The sequence below is a fragment of the Diaporthe amygdali genome (assembly GCF_026229845.1).
Source record: "Diaporthe amygdali strain CAA958 chromosome Unknown NODE_6_length_1560011_cov_65_102424, whole genome shotgun sequence".
NCBI classification, from domain to species: Eukaryota; Fungi; Ascomycota; class Sordariomycetes; order Diaporthales; family Diaporthaceae; genus Diaporthe; species Diaporthe amygdali.
In genome coordinates, this window is record NW_026517026.1 from 883851 (window position 1) to 902924 (window position 19074).

A 19074-nucleotide genomic window follows, 5' to 3' on the forward strand; every position below is an offset into this window, starting at 1 on the left:
GGACAACGGCGACGATTCCGCGGCACTGGCCACTTTACATGACCCGCCAACCACGCTGGAGATCCCGGGAAATTGTGCGGTCTAGGTTTACCTACTTCGGGGTTTTAAGAACAAATTATCGCCCGATCAACCACCACGTCGATTTCATGCGCCACCTATCTTGTATTTAGCTATTGTAAACACTGCGATTTCACGATCTTGCCCCTTGCTGACATGATTGGTATCATTATTCTCACAATAATTCTAGGTCTTCTGGCCAGATTGGTCATTCACCTGGGCAGGAACTACATTGCTGCCTCGAAAACAGGCCTGCCTATCATCACCAGCCTGATCGATCCTACCAGCGCCTTGTGGGCATTGACTAAAAACATCATCACGCCATACCTGACTCTTCTCCCAGGAGACGTCGGTCAAAATGCTAAATTGAATATTCTCGGGTGGCAGTTCAGGGCGAAACATTCTGTGCACGAACGTCTCGGCAAACTCTTTGTGCAAGTCACACCATCCAATAACATCGTCAATATCGCCGACCCGGATCTCGTTCAGCAAGTATTTCAAAGAATCGATGACTTTCCAAAACCACGGCAGATATACCGTAATGTACCATTTGCTTTCAATGAGGACACACTAAATTGACAATTTTAATTAGGCCGCCTAGAAGTGTTCGGTCCAAATCTAGATTCAGTGAGTGCAAACAGGATGACAGGCAAGGAACTTGGACTGACTTTCCTGAAGCTCAATGGTGATGACTGGAAGAGACAGCGAAAGTTGACAGCACCAGCTTTCAATGAACGTGTGAGCAGTCTCGTCTGGGAGGAAGGCTCAAGGCAAGCTCGTCAGTTGCTTGATAGGGTTGATACCTCACCGTCCAGAACCATACAAAATGTCACGGGCACGTGTCAGACCATAGCACATCACGTACTCGCTTATGCTGGCTTTGGAGTACGTAGTGCACATGGTGCGGATGTCACTGACGTCCAGGAGGGCCATGAATTGGCCTACAATGATGCTCTCTGCACCGTTCTCGCAAATATGGTCCTAGCCATTGTGATGCCGGCGCGCTTATTAGCATCTTCACTGGCCCCTGAGCGCTGGCGGAAGGTCGGTCTCGCTGTTGAGGAGTTCAGAAAGTACATGAAGGAGATTCTCGAGCAAGAGCGTATGTCAATCATCGACAGAAGATTCAAGAGCAGTTCAAACCGCCGGTCCGAGTCGCTCACAAGCGCGCTAATCCAGGCGTCAGAAGAGGAAAATGCCACCTCGGGCAAAGGTTCAGCCAAGGGCCTAAGTGACGACGAAGTTTATGGCAATATGTTCATCTTCAACTTTGCTGGACAAGACACTACTGCTAATACGATGGCCTACGCAATTACTCTTATGGCCATTCACCCAGAAATTCAGGAATGGGTGAGGGAGGAGGTCGTCGCCGTGTTTTCCCGAACCAATCCTCAAGAGTACGACCAAGTCTTCCCTCGGCTGAAAAGAGTACGGGCGCTCATGTACGAGACATTGCGTTTGTACCCGCCGATTGTCTATTTGCCCAAGCTGACAACGTCGCGCCCAACCATCCTGTCAACTACGGGGGCCGACATTCAGCGCCGAGACATTGTGATCCCGCCGAACACCTACGTCGTTATCAATTTCATGCATTTGCACACTTCCCCCGAACTATGGGGAAATGATTCCCTGGACTTCCGCCCAAGCCGCTGGATTGGACGTACTGATTCCAGCGACAATGGCTCAAATCTAGAATCCTCGTCTGAAGAGAAACTGGAACGGTCACCTCCCGGTGCCTTCATACCCTGGGCTACAGGACCTCGGAACTGTCCTGGAATGAAATTCGCCCAAGTGGAGTTTGTGAGCGTGATTGGATCGCTTCTCTCAGATCGTCGAGTGGAGGCTGCACTGCCTCCAATGTTGCAGGATCAGATGGAGTCGAAGGGCTTGCATGAACGCGAAATCGCCGATCTCTCAAGGGAACGACTGAGATCAATATTGGAAGACTCGGATGTGCGTGTTACGACTACGATGCTGAGACCTGGAGAAGTTTGGCTACGCTGGAGAAAAGTTACCGAGTAGTGCTGCGGGCAGGAATATTTTACTATCACATCAGATGAATCGGGAAGCTTGCAAATGTTTATGAACGAGATGAATTCATTGTAATTATCCTATATTGAGCGGCGCTGTTGAGGCCAAGGGACAATAGCGGTATGCTTGCCTCAAAGTGGTACTTCATAAAAGTCTGATCAAGCCTTTGAATCAGTATGTCCTGCTGAATGAAGCCTCACCTGCACGCCATCATAAGGCGTGTTCGCAAGCGTCAATCCATGACGAATCTTCCTCTCTGCAACGATACTGCCATCCAATTTGTCAAATCGCTGCAATAAGCGGACGACAACGTGGGCTACCTCAGTCAGCGCGAATTGCTGACCCAAGCACGCTCGAGGACCGCCTGAGACCTTCAAAGTCAGCTCGCTTCCATGGTTATTCTCAAATACGTTTATGACTTGCCGTTGAAAGGTAGGTAATCCCAGCCAGGCCGAGCCTCTTTGAACCTCTCTGGCCTGAAGTCCTCCGTGTCCTCGCCCCAGAGGTCTTTACGATGATGCATAGCATGAACGCAATATTGAATCTCCATGCCTTTCGGTACAAAAATCGGTGCACTACCGTCAGGTCCACCACCTGTCGGTAAGGTGGTGTCCTTGACAATCGCAGTGCGGCCATTGATCGGGACAAGAGGAAACAGCCGCAACGTCTCTGATATGCACATCTGGAGGAACGTGCAAGACTTGAGCCCAGAGAATGTAATTTCAGCTGGGTCGCAGGTCTTCCAGTCACCGAAATCGTGCATTATGGTCTGACGTAGCTTCTCATAGATTTCGGGGTGCTTGCACATCATCAGGAAGAACCAGCCCAAAAGCGACGCGGTCGAGTCACGGCCAGCGACAAGGATGGAAAGGAGTTGGCCTCGAAGCTCAATCGGATCCTTTTCGACCTTGGCCAAACCTTTCAGAATGTTGAAGCTGGACTTGTCTATGTCCTCGTCTGTCTTTTGCTGGAGAGCCAGATTGACAAAGTAATCTATGTGCTTGTGTAATTGTGCTGCACACTTATAGAACCGCTTCGTATGGCCCAATTTGTGCCAAGCGCCCAGCCGTGAGGCGAAGGCCATCCAGTCTTGTACCTGGTGGGAACAACCGTCAAACGTTCCGTACTGTAGCAACGAAACAAGTTTCAACGTACCTCATCAAAGGATTCCGAAAATGTCTGCTCATCCACTCCGCCATGGATGACTTTCGATGTTGATCCAGGCAAGGCGATCAGTTGGCTGTCGACACTCTCGCCGAAAAGGAATTCCGTGGCAGAGTCCAGCGTTAGCCGGAAAAACAAAGGCTGAAGATCAACAACAGGTGTCCATCCATCACGGCCAGGAGCTTCGATGGCCTTCAAGAGGTTTTGAAGATGCCTCTCCTCGAGATCAAGTTCGGAAACTCGTTCTCGGGCAAATTGAGGACGCATTAAAGCACGTGCATGCTCCCATCTCGGCCCGTCAACAGAGAAAATGCCATGTCCAAGAAGAGGAAAGAATATGCTAGCACGATTGTGGCCACTGTATTATAAAGCTCAGCATCGTGAATGATAGTGCGGCAAAGACTCAAAGGAGACGTAGAGACTTGAAGAGATGTGGCATGACGTACAGGCCGTAATCACTGAATTGCGTTGCCAGCATGGCTTGGATGTTCTTCGGGTCGCAAGTAATGTAGGCATCTTGACCCATGACTCTGCAAGCAACGGTAGAAACAACACGCCCATAGTACTCTGAGTTCTTGACGAAACGCTCTATGTAATGTTCGGGGCATCTTTTCTCTCTGTCCGCGGAGATGATTCGCAGCGCGTTCAGTACGCCCAGTCTGTCAGAGAAAATGTCAAAAGGCGCTGGAAGGCACCCCCATCTTTTTGCCAAAGTAGCCTGACGGCGGGCTCTTAAAAATGATTTGACAATGACAAACAGAACGTGAGAAAGTAGTAATGCTGCGAAGAAGGTCAAGAGCCGTCGAAAATTCTGCGACAAAAGCATAGTGAATTGTGTGTGTCACGACACTGAGATTCAACAAGCCAGAATACTTAGTATACTATCAACCTCGGGCAGGGTGACGATTTCTAAGACCCTCGACCTTCTTTTCACGGATATCAGAGGGCAAGCAAGACTACTGGCCCCGATTGACGTGGGGATCACGAAGACCCGGAAGGACATCATGAAATGGCCATCAGCAAACCCCCTTGAAGACAACAGGTGTGTTCCACCAACGGCAGCATTGCCGTTGCAACTTGGTAACTGGGTGATACTTTCCCCGCTCAGATGTGGGACTTCCGAGATATTCTGAGCATGATCCGATTTCATGGGACACTTTCTACTCTACCTATCTGCCGGGTACGAGGCCAGGCAGCTTGCAAGCTCAGTGATACAAGACATCTCCTGGAATCCGGAGGTATGCTTTGCCAAGTTACTTGAAGCTTGGCGTCGAGTGTGTGATATGTATCAGCCGACGGTTGGTTTTGTAATTTGCATACAGTGTGCGACTCACATTCATAAGTAACAATACATCGAACGCCGGCATATGTCTTGAACAACGCCAAGAATGAACAGCATGATGTGATCCAGATAGTTTTCTGACTGAAAAAAGGTCTTGGCCTAGGAATACGCGGAGTCGTAGCCCTCGAACTCTACTCTACAACTTAACCAAAAAGTTAAAATAGACTCCGTAAAATCGCAGAGCCACGTACGAGGTAGTATGGTTCGTCTGCAAGTTCAAGTCACAACCCGTGGCCGGTTAAAGTACGGATAGAGTTTATGACGCCAATATGTTTATCCATTGTCGACGAAGGGTGCAGGGCCCCGTAAGGTTAGGCCGGGCCTATTCTGGATAGAACAAATCTTCCTCCACAATTCGAAACTTATGTTGACCGAGCGTCTCCGGCTCTCGAGCACATTGTAGAGCTTATGTCGACGGCGTCGCATGCTACTTATCAGATCCGCAAAATTGAGTTTATGGCTACGCTAAAACTCTCCGCTACATTGCTTCCTGAAAATGATATGATTTGATTGAGTTTGTCTGCTCTACGTTAAGCAACCGGTCCTCCAGGCTTCGAGAATTGGAAGCCGGTGCTTGGCTTTCTCTGGTGTTTGATATATACGATGATGAGGCCGAGAGAGAGTTCATTCCATTTTATGAGGCAGCCACATGTGGAATAAAGTAAGCTGGCTTGAATTGTTGATACTCACCTCCTGCAGCCATTGGCTTAGAAACCGTGCAAAGATTCAATTCTACGGGAGCATCCAAGCACACACTAACTAAGTGTTGAAACAGGAAGGTCTGCCCCACTGACAAAGTATGGATCAATTGAATCACTAATCACACATTTGCGCCTCTTTTAGGATGAGTCTGGACTGTGATGACCTGACATAAACTCTTGGGCTGCGATCAGGCTTGTAGCCATTCCTACCCAAAGCGACGGACTAGTAGCATTTTTAAATACACTCAGCGCACGGCAGTTTCAGACGCAAATCGTTACTTCGGGTCCGGAACGAATACGCAGTATGCTGGCTCCGTGCGTACAGCGCGCGTAGAGCTGAGAACAGCTAAAGGCAGGTCTCGGTAAAAGGTCAGGTTGTAACCAGAACGGGGCTGCCCTCAAGCGAAGATAAGTGAAACTTATTTTTGGAATTTCAGAACAGTGCGGCTACAGTACAAAATACAAACTAAGATCAATGTTGTGCCAGGGGTTGTGACTTTGTCACAACAGCATTGCGGGACATGTGGGCAAAGGGCACTCAGCGTAATGACGTGTCTAGTCCGAAGTTTAATACGTCTTTGGTATTATGTGACTCCGATAAGCCTACGTTGCAGATTTTTTTGAGGAAAAAGAGGAAAGAAAAAATCAATAAGCAAACGACATCACTCAGAAAGACAGTTTTTAATAAAATAAATATCGGAGAATAATACAAGAGTGTATAAAACAAGTATGAATTTAAGACTTGGGTGCCTTGTAAGTTTTCGATGAACTTAATTGGATGTACAGCTTAGCTTCTATTACATCTGTCTAGAATATCATCAATAGTATTCTACACTTCTCAAAAGCTATCAGGTTGATTCTGAACCTGATAAGACAATAGTGGCAGCCTTTTGTTCCTAATTAGCCCTCTTCTCACTGCCAAGACCGGGGTCGACTCTTTAGACCCAGATCATTCAGCGAAAATGACACAGAGACAGGAAAAAGCAGTCACTATGAGAGCGGGCTCATACAATCAAAATAGCAACTTCCAGCTTGAGGCACTAAAGCCTGCTTTGGAGCTCCTCCCGAGCCTTGCCACGTGTACGTACACTTGACACAGCTGCAATGGTTGGTAAACTGACATTATCTATGCCACATAGGGAAGAACAGTTCCGTGTGCTTGGTTGATTATGGGTGCTCGCAGGGCCAGAACTCGTGAGGAAATCCTTCCAATGAAGTAATAAGACAAGGTGACTGAGAGACCTCGACTAAGGATGACTGCGATGGTCCAAACGTTGTCTACTCTTCCGAAGAGCACCGAAGTGATCTTGGCTCTTAATGACAGCCCCAACAACGATTTCAATACCCTAGCTGCGACCTTTGAACGCAATAGAGGTCAGCTCTCACGCGACGGTGAACTTGAAATCTTCGAGTTGATGTTGCCTGCTAGCTTTTATGGGCCAGTTCTGCCTGGGCCGCTAAAGGCCGACATAGGTCTCAGCTTGAGCAGCCTACACTACTTGGAGCATGAGCTGCCACCTCTCGATGAGCTCCCCGCCGACGCAGTCCAGTGGGAGAATCTCACCAGGGAGGCAGCCAAAGTCTTCAGTGTAGCCGAGATGGTGAAGTTTCTGCGTCTTCGCAGTGATGAAATCCGTTCCCCAGGCGGTACCTTGATCCTGGCTTTTCCGTGCCAGAGCGAAGACGACCACAGAGTGTGGTGGGGCTTAGGACTTGCCATGCGCGCTGCCTTTATGTCTGCTGTTTCCGACGGCTTGCTGAAGAAGGACGTGGTGCTTAGGCACGGCAATTCGATGGGGACCCGGACAGTAGAGCAAGTCTACGAAGCGCTTGAGCAAGTCAAGGATGTTTGGTCTACGGAGCATGTGTTCGTCCGAGACATTGTGCACCCTGACTACTCTGCCTACTCGGAAAGTTGTGCCGTTATCGGCCAAGATGAGAAGCGAGAGGCATACGTGAAGTTCGCGAGGACGCTCGTGGAGATGACTTATGCCGTCTATACACCGTTTCTCTTGCAGGCCATCAGGAAGACAAAGCGCACTGGCGTGGCAAATAATGTGGGAACAGGACCATCCGAGTCGGAGGAAGAAAAGGGAATCATTGAGGATCTCAAGCGCAAATCACTTGGTTACTATTGTGAGCGTGAGATGGGATCACCATTCTGGATTCCTTACATCTATGTCAAGCTGGACAGAAAGTAGAATAATTTCGTATCTATGAACAGGGCAGAGATTTTCTCAATTACTACCAGATCCTTCACTTACTAGCTACCTGTACTAATATGAAAAGTGGATCGACTGTGGAAGTAGCACGTTTTGAATCATCTATACAACCATGTAGGAAGACGGGCCATGAAGCCCGACTGGCTCGGTGGCTGGTGATTTTGCTTGACATCGGCTGGACCTATTGGATCAGCACTTTCTGAGGAATCTTTCTTGTCTCCAAGTACCGATGCTGCAAATAATGCCCGAAATTGGCTACATGACTGGTGTCAAACGAACGGAAAAACCCAACTTGGGCCTGATGGTCAAGCCGGTGGAGACCTCGAGTTGGTAGTTCGGGTCTGCAAACTCCACCTGAAAGCGAGCAACCCAGGCCAATATGATGCACGCAAATTCCCCTCTTGCGAAAGCGTGCCCCAGGCATGACCGAGGGCCTGCCAGAAAACTAAGAAAGGCGTAGTTGCCATGTGCACCTCCTGTGGTAGCCTGCCCAGGCGCCATCCACCTTTCAGGCTTGAATTGTGCTGCATCGTGACCCCATAATTCAGTGCTTACATTGATAGCCCAGGGGCTGATAATGATGGGTGTACCTTTCGGTACGTGCTGACCCACGATATTGGTATCGTGCTTGGCCATTCTGATCGTTCGGGGCCCCGGAGGATAGAGCCGGAGAACCTCATTGCAAACAGCCGAGAGATAAGGCAGACGATCAATTGTTCCCTTGGCATCTATGCCGTCGTTACCAAGATTACCGTGTGAAAACGAGGGGAAGACTTCCATAATCTCTCGGCGCAGTCGAGCCTGAACCTCCGGGAATCTGCAAAGCGCGTACATAGCCCAGGTGATGGAGGCGGCTGTGGTCTCATGTCCAGCCATGAGCAATGTCATAGCTTGGTCCACCAGTTCATCGTCACTGAAGGCATCTGACTGAAGCAAGATGGACAGAATATCAATGCCGGGGCTCGAGCCAGCTTTGCGCGCTTCCCTCTTCTTTTGTACCAAGTCGCGGGCAATGCGTCGGACTGACGCTCCGCCTGCATCAAGGCCGTCATCGTTGCCTTTGACTAAACGTAGGTCACTAGATGACAACAACATCGACAAGAGCATCTTGACACCTGGGGTTGTCTTGGTAAGGAGGACATTGCGTAGCTCCCGGTAACAGGTAGACAGCTCATTGTCAGGGTCGCGAATGCACCCGAAATCTTGGCCCATGGCAGCAATGCCTATGATGTCTAGTGTCGCTCGAGCAGCCCATTCGCCGACATCAATTTCTGGGCTCAGTCCGCCGTCCGAGGTTGATCGGATGATGCTCAAAGCAAGCACGTCGGCCAGCTCCTTCGCCTTGGACCAAAAGACAGGGTACAGAGCCTTAATATGAAGGGTGGAGAAAGCAGGCCCCATGTGTTTTCGCTGGTGTTTATGTTCTGCGTCCTCCTGCAGGATAATACCCTGGCCGATGACTTTGCTGAGGGCCTGCCGGAGCTGAATTGGCTTCACAAAGTCATAGTTCTTCGAGACAAGAACTTCGGAGAGAGCTTTCGGCGAAGTGACCAAAAGACGTTCAGAGTTGACGATGAATTTGTATCGGATCAAGCCATCATTTGGGATACTTTCAATCCAGTCCCTGTACGGATCGCACAGAGTCTGCTTGCTGACATTGTAGTACTGGCCCATCAGCAGTGAATTGTTCTATGCCATTAGTGAGTAAGGATGAATTGCAACAAGTAGGCTGCTGCTTACTTTGGGCCCGGGCAGATGCCTCAATGGACTGAGAAAATTGGGGTAGACGAGGACTGCCCACAGCGCAAGAAGACATGACTGCACAAGAAACAGCTGTAGCGAAAGCCACAACAGCGACCATGATGGCTCGATCCTTCCTCTGCCTTCGCTAAGAACAACATTGACGAGTATGGCTTCGGCGCCAGATGCTGCGGCCAAATTGGCTAGCTTAGCCATGGTTAGTGAAGAGATGACTTGTCTGGTAACTCCATGTGTTTTCTGGTATGCGTCTCAATAAAAATTGTGGGATGAGATGGCACGGCACGTAGGTACACAGTGCAAATTATCGAAAGCTGGTGATACGACCTGATTGCGGCTGGTAGTCTAGCCAGAGTTTAATTTGCTATCAATGAGTTATGGTTTCCTAGCTGTTTCGCTCTTCGGGATCAAGCGGAGCATGCTTTACGAACAGACTCCCAACCAGCTCATTGTAGGGTTGTGCTGGGATGAATGGTGATATTGGGAACAGACCTAAGTTAGTATAGCGTTGTCATGCGTCAACAGGGTAGATATCGTGCTACGAAAGTACATTTAGAACGAGAAATTGCGGAGTAGTAATGAATTGATCGAAAATTTATGACATTTCAAATCAACTCAAGGCATTAAATAAATAGTATCGAAGAGAAGAATCGAGAGTGGTCAATTATTAACTGTTCGTAGAATTATATACAAATTTGAACCTTTTTTATTATTATTAAGAAATATACTCAAGATACCCGGGTTAATTGAATGAATTTAATATTCCTCTCGTTGTATTCTATTGAGCAACTTATGCTCGAAGCATTGGCTCCCAAGGTACTAGTTCAGAACTTTGAGGATAAATGTAAATCCTATCATCCAGGATTGTATTGATCGTTCAGGGTTATGTCCTCACTCGGGGATACGGCTTGGCCACGGCAGATGAGACACTGCATATAGATACAAGCGGAATGGGTGACATGCCATAGGATGGCATGGTAAACAGAAGCCAGGAGAAACACTCCTTAGAATTAGTCATAAATGTATAAATCATAACTCAGGAGAGACTCTCCCCGCTAATAAACAGAGTGATGTACATGCAACTATTCACAATTCCCAAGAGACACTCAGAAAACTATCTCGACACTGTCACAGCCATCATATTCTCAGGAAATGAAGTCCAGCGAGCAGGGAACTTCAGCCGATGGCTGCCTTCTTGACAAAGCGGCAGAGGCCGCATCCACCACATACGTGCCCATTGCAGTGTGTGGCATGGCCCTGCGTGTTCCTGGCGGCGTTCGACATCCCAACGAGCTGTGGGACATGTTGACCAGCAAAGGCGAGGGCCGAAACGTGATCCCTTCAGACCGCTTCAGTGTGGAAGGCTACTACTCGGAGCACCAGCCCAAGCAAGGGACTATCAATTTCAAGCATGGTTATTTCCTGGAGGACGGTCTGCAACACTTTGATGCCAGTTTTTTCTCGATGTCTCGCCGAGAGGTCGAGCGGCTGGATCCACAGCAGCGCTTATTGCTGGAAGTGGTTCATGAGTGTATGGAGTCAGCTGGCGAGGTTGGGTGGCGCGGGAAGAATATCGGCTGCATGGTAGGGAGTTTCGGTCAAGACTGGTCGGAGCTGTCACAGAGCGACAAGCTTGCAAGTGGTCTCTACACCATCACAGGCCAAGGCGACTTCCTACTGGCGAACAGAGTGTCGTTTGAATACGATCTCAAAGGCCCAAGCCTCACAGTCAAGACAGCGTGTTCGTCTGCTGCTATTGCATTCCATCTGGCTTGCACCGCTCTGGCTCGGGGAGAGTGCGAAGGGGTCATTGTCGGCGGCACAAGCGTCTTTACTGCCCCAGGTGCTTCGGTAGCGATGACGGAGCAGGGTCTCGTATCGCCCGAGGGCCGCAGCAAACCCTTTGACGCTTCAGCAGATGGGTACGCACGTGCCGAAGCTGTCAATTCTGTCTACCTGAAGAGACTTGATGATGCTCTGAGAGATGGTACGCCGGTGAGAGCAGTTGTCAGAGGCAGCGCACTCAATAGTGATGGCAAAAGCGCCAGTCTTGCAAGCCCGAGCGCCGAGGCACATGAGCTGCTTATCCGCAAAGCGTACGCGGCTGCTGGCCTGGAGGAGGCTGATGCTCCGTACGTCGAATGCCACGGAACAGGGACAAAGGTATGGATCTATGTCAACAATCACTCAGATAGCAAAGTATTGACAATCTATACCAGGTCGGAGACCCTCTTGAGACAGCCGCCATTTCAAGCGTATTTGGCAACAGGGGCACATATTTGGGCTCGGTATGTATTCCAACTATGCATGGCTATATGAATGTCAATCTGGAGATACCTAGGTACTAACACTTCAAACTTGCCACAGATCAAGGCAAACATTGGCCACTCCGAGGGAGCTAGCTTCATCACTAGCTTAATAAAGGCTGTCTTGTCACTGGAGAATAGAATGATACCACCAAACCTCCATTTTTCAAATCCGAACCCGAAGAGTAAGGTCTCTAAGTCTTTCAACCCGCTTTCGATCTCATCTACGGGAACTAAGCTTACCATGTCTGAATGTGTCAAGTTCCTTTCAAAGAAAACAACCTCATTGTGCCACAGGAGCCCACACCCTGGCCTAAAGATCGTCCCGAAAGGGCGAGCATTAATTCCTTCGGTCTGGGTGGAGCGAACGCGCATGTCATCCTTGACTCTGCTTCCTCGTTTACGAGGCCTTCTAATAAATCCGATGGATACAGCAATGGCAGGACCAACGGGCACAGAGCGACAGTTGCCATCCAGAATACTTCATGCGACGCCAACCTACTTGTTCTATCCGCCAACAGGCCAGAATCACTAGAGAAGATGGTACAGAATATCCGGAAATATGCCGAGGATCATTCAGGCTCAGTTTCCGACCTCGCGTATACATTAGCGTTAAAGAGAGACGAAATGCGTTATCGAACTTGCTTTCTCCTAACGAGAAATCCGGAACACAGTAAGAATAGATCAGACCAGATGAACTTTCCCAGTGTCAAGACGGCATCGCCTTCTCCTGTGTCTTTTGTCTTCACAGGACAGGGGGCCCAGTGGCCACAGATGGGCAAGGCGCTCTTTACGGAGTACCTTACTTTCGCCAATAGGATCGATGATCTTGACATTGTCCTTGAAAAGATTCAGTCCCAAGGTTCTAAATGGAGCATGAGAGGTGAGTTTCGTTCCCGACAAAAAGTTAAGAGGAGCCACGTTGTCTAACTCAATGTCTAGAGCGAATCTTTGCGCCTGCTTCAGAAAGCCGCATTGACGAGGCGGAATTCTCTCAGCCTGTGTGCACAGCCGTCCAGATCGGTCTTGTCGACCTATGGCGCGAATTCGGCGTGGTGCCAGACAGCGTAGTCGGCCACTCCAGCGGTGAAATAGCTGCAGCATACGCGGCAGGTGCAATATCCGCCGAGAGTGCGATCAAAATTGCCTACTATCGAGGTCGGCTCTCCAAATTTGCCAGGAAAGACGGTGCCATGTTGGCTGTTGGACTCGGCCCTGAAGCAGTTACACCATTCCTCGTGGACGGAGCAGTGGTCGCTTGTGAGAACAGCAGCGCTAGCGTAACAGTCTCGGGTGATGAGGCAGCTGTTGACGAGGTTGCGGCTGCGATTCGCACTCATCATCCTGATATTCTGGTTCGGCGATTGCGTGTGCAACAGGCATATCACTCACGTAAGTTCTCTATCCCAGAAACAAAGGATTCAGTAATTGAGGCTGCATGTTGACTTGTTTCATAGACCACATGATAGAATGCGGAGAGATATACCTGCAGAATTTGTTGACAACTTTAGAAAAACCAGCAGAGACACGAATTCCGTTTTTTTCCTCGACATATGGAAACCAATTGGCAGCCAACTTAAAACTTGACGAACAGTATTGGAGGCTTAATCTGGAGTCTCCAGTCCGTTTTGACACAGCAGTGCGCAGTCTTCTACAACACATGAGCGAAGCAGACGACGGCCACTCACGCATCATGCTCGAGATTGGGCCACACAGTGCTCTCGCCGGCCCATTGAGACAAATATTCCGCGACACAAACAGCAAGCTACTTTATGCGTCCACCCTTGTGCGCCACCGCAATGGGAAAGAGAGCCTCCTCGAAGCGGTAGGCCAACTTTGGGTGCGCTCCGTGCAGGTCAACCTCTCTACGCTGTTCCCCGCAGGAGGCAAAGTGCTGACGGATCTACCTCCTTATCCTTGGTACCATGAACAGCCTTTCTGGGAAGAGAACAGAATAGCGCAGCAATGGCGTTTCCGAAAGGAGTTGCCACATGAGATCCTTGGTTCACCCATCCTCGAATGGAATGACATGGAGCCCACGTGGAGGAATATTCTGAGCGTGGAAGATATTCCTTGGTTGAGCGACCACAAAATCGGCAAGGACATCGTCTTTCCTGCTGCAGGATACATAGCCATGGTTGGCGAGGCCCTTCGTCAGATTGGAGGCGGGCCAGCATATTCTTTGCGGCACGTTGTTGTCGGAAATGCCATGGTCCTCAGCTCTAGGGTTGAGGTGATGACTGTGCTGAGAAAAGCACAGCTAACCACTTCCCAAAGAAGCGACTGGTATGACTTCAGCATCAGTTCGTACAGCGGGTCATCGTGGATTAGGAATTGCTGGGGTCAAGTGCTTGCCGGACGTTCGACTGGGATACCGAAGCCCGAACTCTCGTGCCTAAGTGAGGATATGCCCACCACGGTGGACTCAAGGCGATGGTATCAAACCATGTCCAAAGTGGGCCTCAACTACACTGGCCCTTTTAGGGCCCTGGAAGACATCCGCTCTCATCCTCAGTCACACGCAGCCTATGGCACGATTCATGACCACGTCGAAGTTGGGGAACCACGGTACCAGCTACATCCATCCACAATGGACAACGTCTTTCAGCTGCTCACTGTTGCTTCAGCGCATGGCCAACCTCGATTATTCAAGACCCTCGCTGTACCAACTTTCATTGAACACATCTATGTCAATGGTCAAGGCAAAGGCATGGATGTGAATGCACGGGTAACGGTCGAGCCAACCAGTGCGGGCGGCATGCTCGGCAACGGCATTGGATATCTCAAAAGTGCTGGAAGCAGCGTCCCAGCCGTCACATTTGAGGTTTCAGGACTCAAGGCATCACCCGTTGATGTCGGAGGAATCCTGGATCCTGACCCTCATGCCGCAGTACAATTGGAATGGCAGCCTCTCTTTGACTACGTTGACGCCGGAAAGCTCATGCGTACGACGAAGAAATTCACGGATGAGATCACTGAGTTGGAGAAGCTATTCGTTCTATCTGCTGTTGACACAATCGAAAAGTTGGAGGCTGTTCACGAGGCTGCTCACCCTCACCTGTGCAAGTTCCAAAGTTGGCTGCGTGACTTCGTCAGTCAGGTCCGAAACAACGGGAGCCATATATTTGGCAATGCAGGAGCTCTCACACAGATTACTGCTGGCGAGCGTGAGAACAAGATACAAGCCCTCTACAGCAGTCTTCTCAGCACAGAGATGAGAAATTACGCAATCGCAGTCAACATGAATCGCCTTTCTGCAGTGGAAGTCTTTCAGGGCACTGCCGAGCCACTTGACATCCTCATGAAGGACAACAATCTTCACAAGATCTACGACTTCTTGTGTTTCTGGGACTACAATGACTTTCTTCAACTCCTGGGACATAACAAGCCCACTCTCAGAGTTCTCGAGATTGGCGCCGGGACTGGAGGTACAACAGGCACCATATTGAGTGGTCTACAGTCCAAGTATGGCGAGCGTCTGTATTCCAGGTACACCTATACCGACATCTCCCCGGGCTTCTTCTCCGCGGCGCAGCAGCGATTCCGCGACAATGAGGGCATCGAATATAAAGTCCTAGATATTTCCAAAAATCCAATCGAGCAGGGATTCGAGGCAGGCAGCTACGACCTTATTCTCGCTGCTAACGTCCTACATGCCACTCCAAACCTCGGCGAGACGCTAGTTAACGTGCGAAAGCTTCTGAACCCGCATGGAGGGAGGCTCCTGCTGCAAGAACTAAATCCCATTGCGAAGTGCGTCAACTTCATATTCGGCATGCTTCCTGGGTGGTGGCTTGGCGCTGAAGATGGGCGCCTTGTCGAGCCGTACATTTCGCCGGACCGCTGGGATCGCGAATTACAAGCCGCGGGGTTCAAGGGAGCAGATGCGGCGGTGTACGATCACGAAGCACCCTTCCATATAAATGCCACCATTGTTGCTTCGGCCGACCCATCATGGACCGGAGAGAGGCTTTTAACGATCGGGCAGTTGGCTGCGAAGCCGACCGTTACTTTTATCAATTCTGGAGGCGACATTGATCCCATACAGAAGCTCTATGCACAAGAATTCGAAGCACGTCAGTTCAGAGTTCAGTGGCGGACTTTCGCGGATACACCATCTCCTGATCAAAGCATTGTTGTGACGGTTGACCTGAAGACACCTTACCTGGACTCAATCAGCGAACGGTATTTCAAAGAGCTCATTGCCTGGGTTGCGGCTCTACAGCCGGGGCAGCGGGTGCTCTGGCTAACTCGGTGTACGCAAATGGGGCGTGGCAACGATCCTCGCTTCGCTACTATACTTGGTCTGGCGCGCAACATTCGCTCTGAGATGTCCGTTGCTTTCACCACAATCGAGATCGATAAGCCGGAGGATGTCTTGGCTCGTGAGATTGTGCCCCGAATTTTCAGTGACTTCCACACCCCACGAGGAGGCACGGTCGCGACAGAGCCGGACCACGAGTTTGTAATCTCCGACGGCGTACCCCATATTGGTCGCTTCCATTGGATATCTGTGAATGAAGAACTTCGAAAGACTCAAGAAGGGGCCTCAACCAAGATCAATGGTGCCGCCAGCGACGCGGACAACAGCACCACGCGGCTACACATTGGAACGCCAGGACTTCTTCAAACGCTCCACTATGAGAACATGCAGCTGCCGCCACTAAAGCCAGACGAAATCCTCATCAAAGTCAGAGCCACTGGCCTGAACTTTAAGGACCTGTTGATTGCTATGGGGATCGTCGACACACCGGCACTAGGACCAGATGCTGCAGCCATTGGCATCGAGACGGCGGGCATAGTCCAGGATGTCGGTAGCTCCGTGACCAACTTCCGACCCGGCCAACGGGTCATGGCAGTCTCAATTCACTGCTTCGCTTCCCACGTCGTGACGAGGCAAGCTACATGTGTCGCCATTCCTGACGAGCTAGACTTCGTTAAGGCAGCTACCATGCCCTGTGTCTATGCTACAGTCATCCGCGCTCTCATAGATATTGGGCGAATGGAGAAAGAGCAGACAGTGTTGATTCATTCCGCGTGTGGTGGTGTTGGCATAGCGGCTATTCAGCTGTGCAAAATGGTTGGAGCTAGAGTAAGAGTACATCAATTCGTCGGCCTATTGATTTGAACTGACCTTTTCTCAGGTTTTGGCCACGGTTGGCTCAGTGGAGAAGAGGAAGTATCTAACAGAGACTTTTGGCATCCCCGCCACGGACATCTTCGATTCCCGCGGCCCGTCTTTCTTTCCAGATGTAATGCAAGCCACAAATGGTCGCGGTGTTGATCTGTGCCTGAACTCACTTTCCGGTGAGCTGCTACACTACTCATGGCAGTGCGTAGCTGAGTTTGGCATGCTCTTGGAGATTGGCAAGCGTGATTTGGTAGGGAGGGGGAAATTGTCTCTGCTCCCGTTCGAAGATAACCGCAGTTATGCCGGCATCGACTTGTCACATATTTTCGTGGAGAAGCCCCATCTCTGGGAGTCGTACGTTTACTCACTCTCTTGCGGTCTGCCCTCTGAATACGATTAATGTATTGTTTTGCGTTTCGTGCTGGCCTTACGCTGATGTTTTCTACAGTCTACTAACGAGGATTGTTGACTTCTTTCGCAACGGCCACATCAAGCCAATCTCTCCTGTCACCGTGTTTGCTGCCCGGGACTATCAGGACATGTTTAGATTCATGCAGAAAGGCAGCCATATTGGCAAGATAGTTCTCGAAATGACTGAAAATCCCGAAAGCCTTCTCGACCTGACTGTACACACGGCTAGCCGGATTCACTTCAGGCCTGAAGCATCCTATCTCGTGACAGGAGGTCTCGGTGGTTTAGGGAAGTCAACAGCGCGGTGGATGGTTGACAAAGGCGCCAAGAACTTGATATTCTTATCACGACGAGGGATGACACCGTCGACTGTGAAATTTCTCGCCGAACTTGAAGCCTCTGGATGTTCACCAGTGCTCATCACAGGCTCGGTCGAGGACGATGCGGTAGTGAGACTCGCAGTCAAGGAGGCGAAGTTTCCAATTGCCGGAGTCATACATGGCGCCATGGTTTTGAAAGTGAGTAAATTTCCTATCGCTAAATTGCCCTGCTAACAATGTGTTCTCTCTTCTCAGGATCATGCCACTAGAAACATGCCATACAGCGATTGGCAGACCGTCATAGGACCTCGTGTGACTGGCGTCTGGAACTTACACCACGCGCTAGAAAGCGTCCAGTTGGATTTCTTTATACTGCTCGGCTCATTCAGTGGAATGGTTGGTCAGCCTGGTCAGGCCAATTACGCGGCCTCGAACACCTTCTTAAACTCTTTTGTCCAGTACCGACACGGTCTCGGGTTGCCCGCATCAGCGCTCGAAATGGGACCTATCTCTGATGTCGGATACGTGGCCGAGTCGCCAGCCATCTTAGAGAGCATGAAGGCGATGAGCACGTACGCAATAAGCGAGCAGGAGTATCTAGATGCACTTCAGCTGGCAATATTGCGCTCTCCAGCCCTTCCATTCGATACGGATAAAGCCTTCACCAATCCATCAGTCATTGGCGTAGGCCTGCGCTCAACAACCCCTCTAGACGACCTTGGGAATCGACTGGTCTGGCGCCGTGATATTCGTCTTAGCATTTACAGGAATCTAGAGGAGGTTGGGAGCTCAGCCAGTGCCGTATCAGGATCACGAAATGATGCGATAAAGCACCTTTTGTCGCCTGAACATGTTTCAGATCACATGACCATTAGCAAGCTTGCCCTAGAAATCGGACGAACACTATGTGGCTTCCTCATGCAGCAGGAAGAGGATATTGCCCTCGATAAGCCACTCAGCGGTCTGGGGGTCGACTCACTCGTCGCAATCGAATTGCGGAACTGGTGCCGCCAGCACTTAAGCCTGGAAGTTAGCGTGCTGGAGATCATGCAATCGTAAGTGATTGTCCCGCACCATGAGAAACGTCAGCCGCTAACTATTTTGAACAGAAACTTAGAGACTCTGGCTCGCCTAGCGGTCGAGAATTTGTGTAACAAGATAAACGCCAACTCAGGGGCCAATGGCGGCGGTGCAAACGGCACGTTGCCGGAGGAGCGTGACAGATACGACCAAATTTTGGAAGTGAAGGTTCCATAGCCACTTCCTAATTTCACAATATGCCATGTATCACCGAGAAGCTGTTCTCTGCCAATCAAATGTGTATGTAGACCTGGACTACGATGCTTCTCGAGAATTGGTTGTGTATTCGTATAATTATAATAGTGCCCCGCAACTTGGCCATGGCCTGAGAGCAATAGAATCTAGGAGCAAGCTTCAATGTTTGACAGTCTTCAATATCAGATCTCATCAGAAGAATCCATGAACGTATAATTCATTGCTTCACACACGTTATGACTGTAGTTAGCAGAAGCTCCTTGTTGCTCTCCTCGCTTGTCACATGTGGCGCCCTCGAAGCCGAATGGATATGACAGGACTTTCAACTGGAACTTAGTCTCTAGATCAAATTCCGA

At 50.0% G+C, this 19074-nt stretch overlaps 5 protein-coding genes across 5 annotated transcripts; 3 read left to right on the plus strand and 2 right to left on the minus strand.

Moving 5' to 3' along the window:
• Positions 1 to 213: 213 nt before the first annotated feature.
• Positions 214 to 2079, plus strand: J7T55_001019 (uncharacterized protein; the record flags this gene model as incomplete). The annotated part of the gene is made up of 2 exons (XM_053140294.1): positions 214 to 549; positions 736 to 2079. 2 exons carry the CDS (start codon positions 214 to 216, stop codon positions 2077 to 2079), a joined length of 1680 nt encoding a protein of 559 aa, XP_052996666.1.
• Positions 2080 to 2500: 421 nt separating this feature from the next.
• J7T55_001020 (cytochrome p450) lies at positions 2501 to 4078 on the minus strand (the record flags this gene model as incomplete). Its single annotated transcript, XM_053140295.1, has 4 exons — positions 2501 to 3184; positions 3244 to 3610; positions 3699 to 3911; positions 4011 to 4078. 4 exons carry the CDS (start codon positions 4076 to 4078, stop codon positions 2501 to 2503), a joined length of 1332 nt encoding a protein of 443 aa, XP_052996667.1.
• A 2179-nt stretch (positions 4079 to 6257) lies between these two features.
• J7T55_001021 (sam dependent carboxyl methyltransferase family protein) lies at positions 6258 to 7496 on the plus strand (the record flags this gene model as incomplete). The annotated part of the gene is made up of 3 exons (XM_053140296.1): positions 6258 to 6375; positions 6435 to 6489; positions 6620 to 7496. 3 exons carry the CDS (start codon positions 6258 to 6260, stop codon positions 7494 to 7496), a joined length of 1050 nt encoding a protein of 349 aa, XP_052996668.1.
• Positions 7497 to 7772: 276 nt separating this feature from the next.
• Positions 7773 to 9473, minus strand: J7T55_001022 (cytochrome p450; the record flags this gene model as incomplete). The annotated part of the gene is made up of 2 exons (XM_053140297.1): positions 7773 to 9206; positions 9258 to 9473. 2 exons carry the CDS (start codon positions 9471 to 9473, stop codon positions 7773 to 7775), a joined length of 1650 nt encoding a protein of 549 aa, XP_052996669.1.
• A 954-nt stretch (positions 9474 to 10427) lies between these two features.
• Positions 10428 to 18700, plus strand: J7T55_001023 (polyketide synthase; the record flags this gene model as incomplete). Its single annotated transcript, XM_053140298.1, has 10 exons — positions 10428 to 11438; positions 11495 to 11563; positions 11879 to 12180; positions 12256 to 12464; positions 12524 to 12973; positions 13204 to 16673; positions 16726 to 17066; positions 17161 to 17641; positions 17699 to 18498; positions 18553 to 18700. The coding sequence occupies 10 exons, from the start codon at positions 10428 to 10430 to the stop codon at positions 18698 to 18700; spliced, it is 7281 nt and encodes a 2426-aa protein (XP_052996670.1).
• Positions 18701 to 19074: the final 374 nt, after the last annotated feature.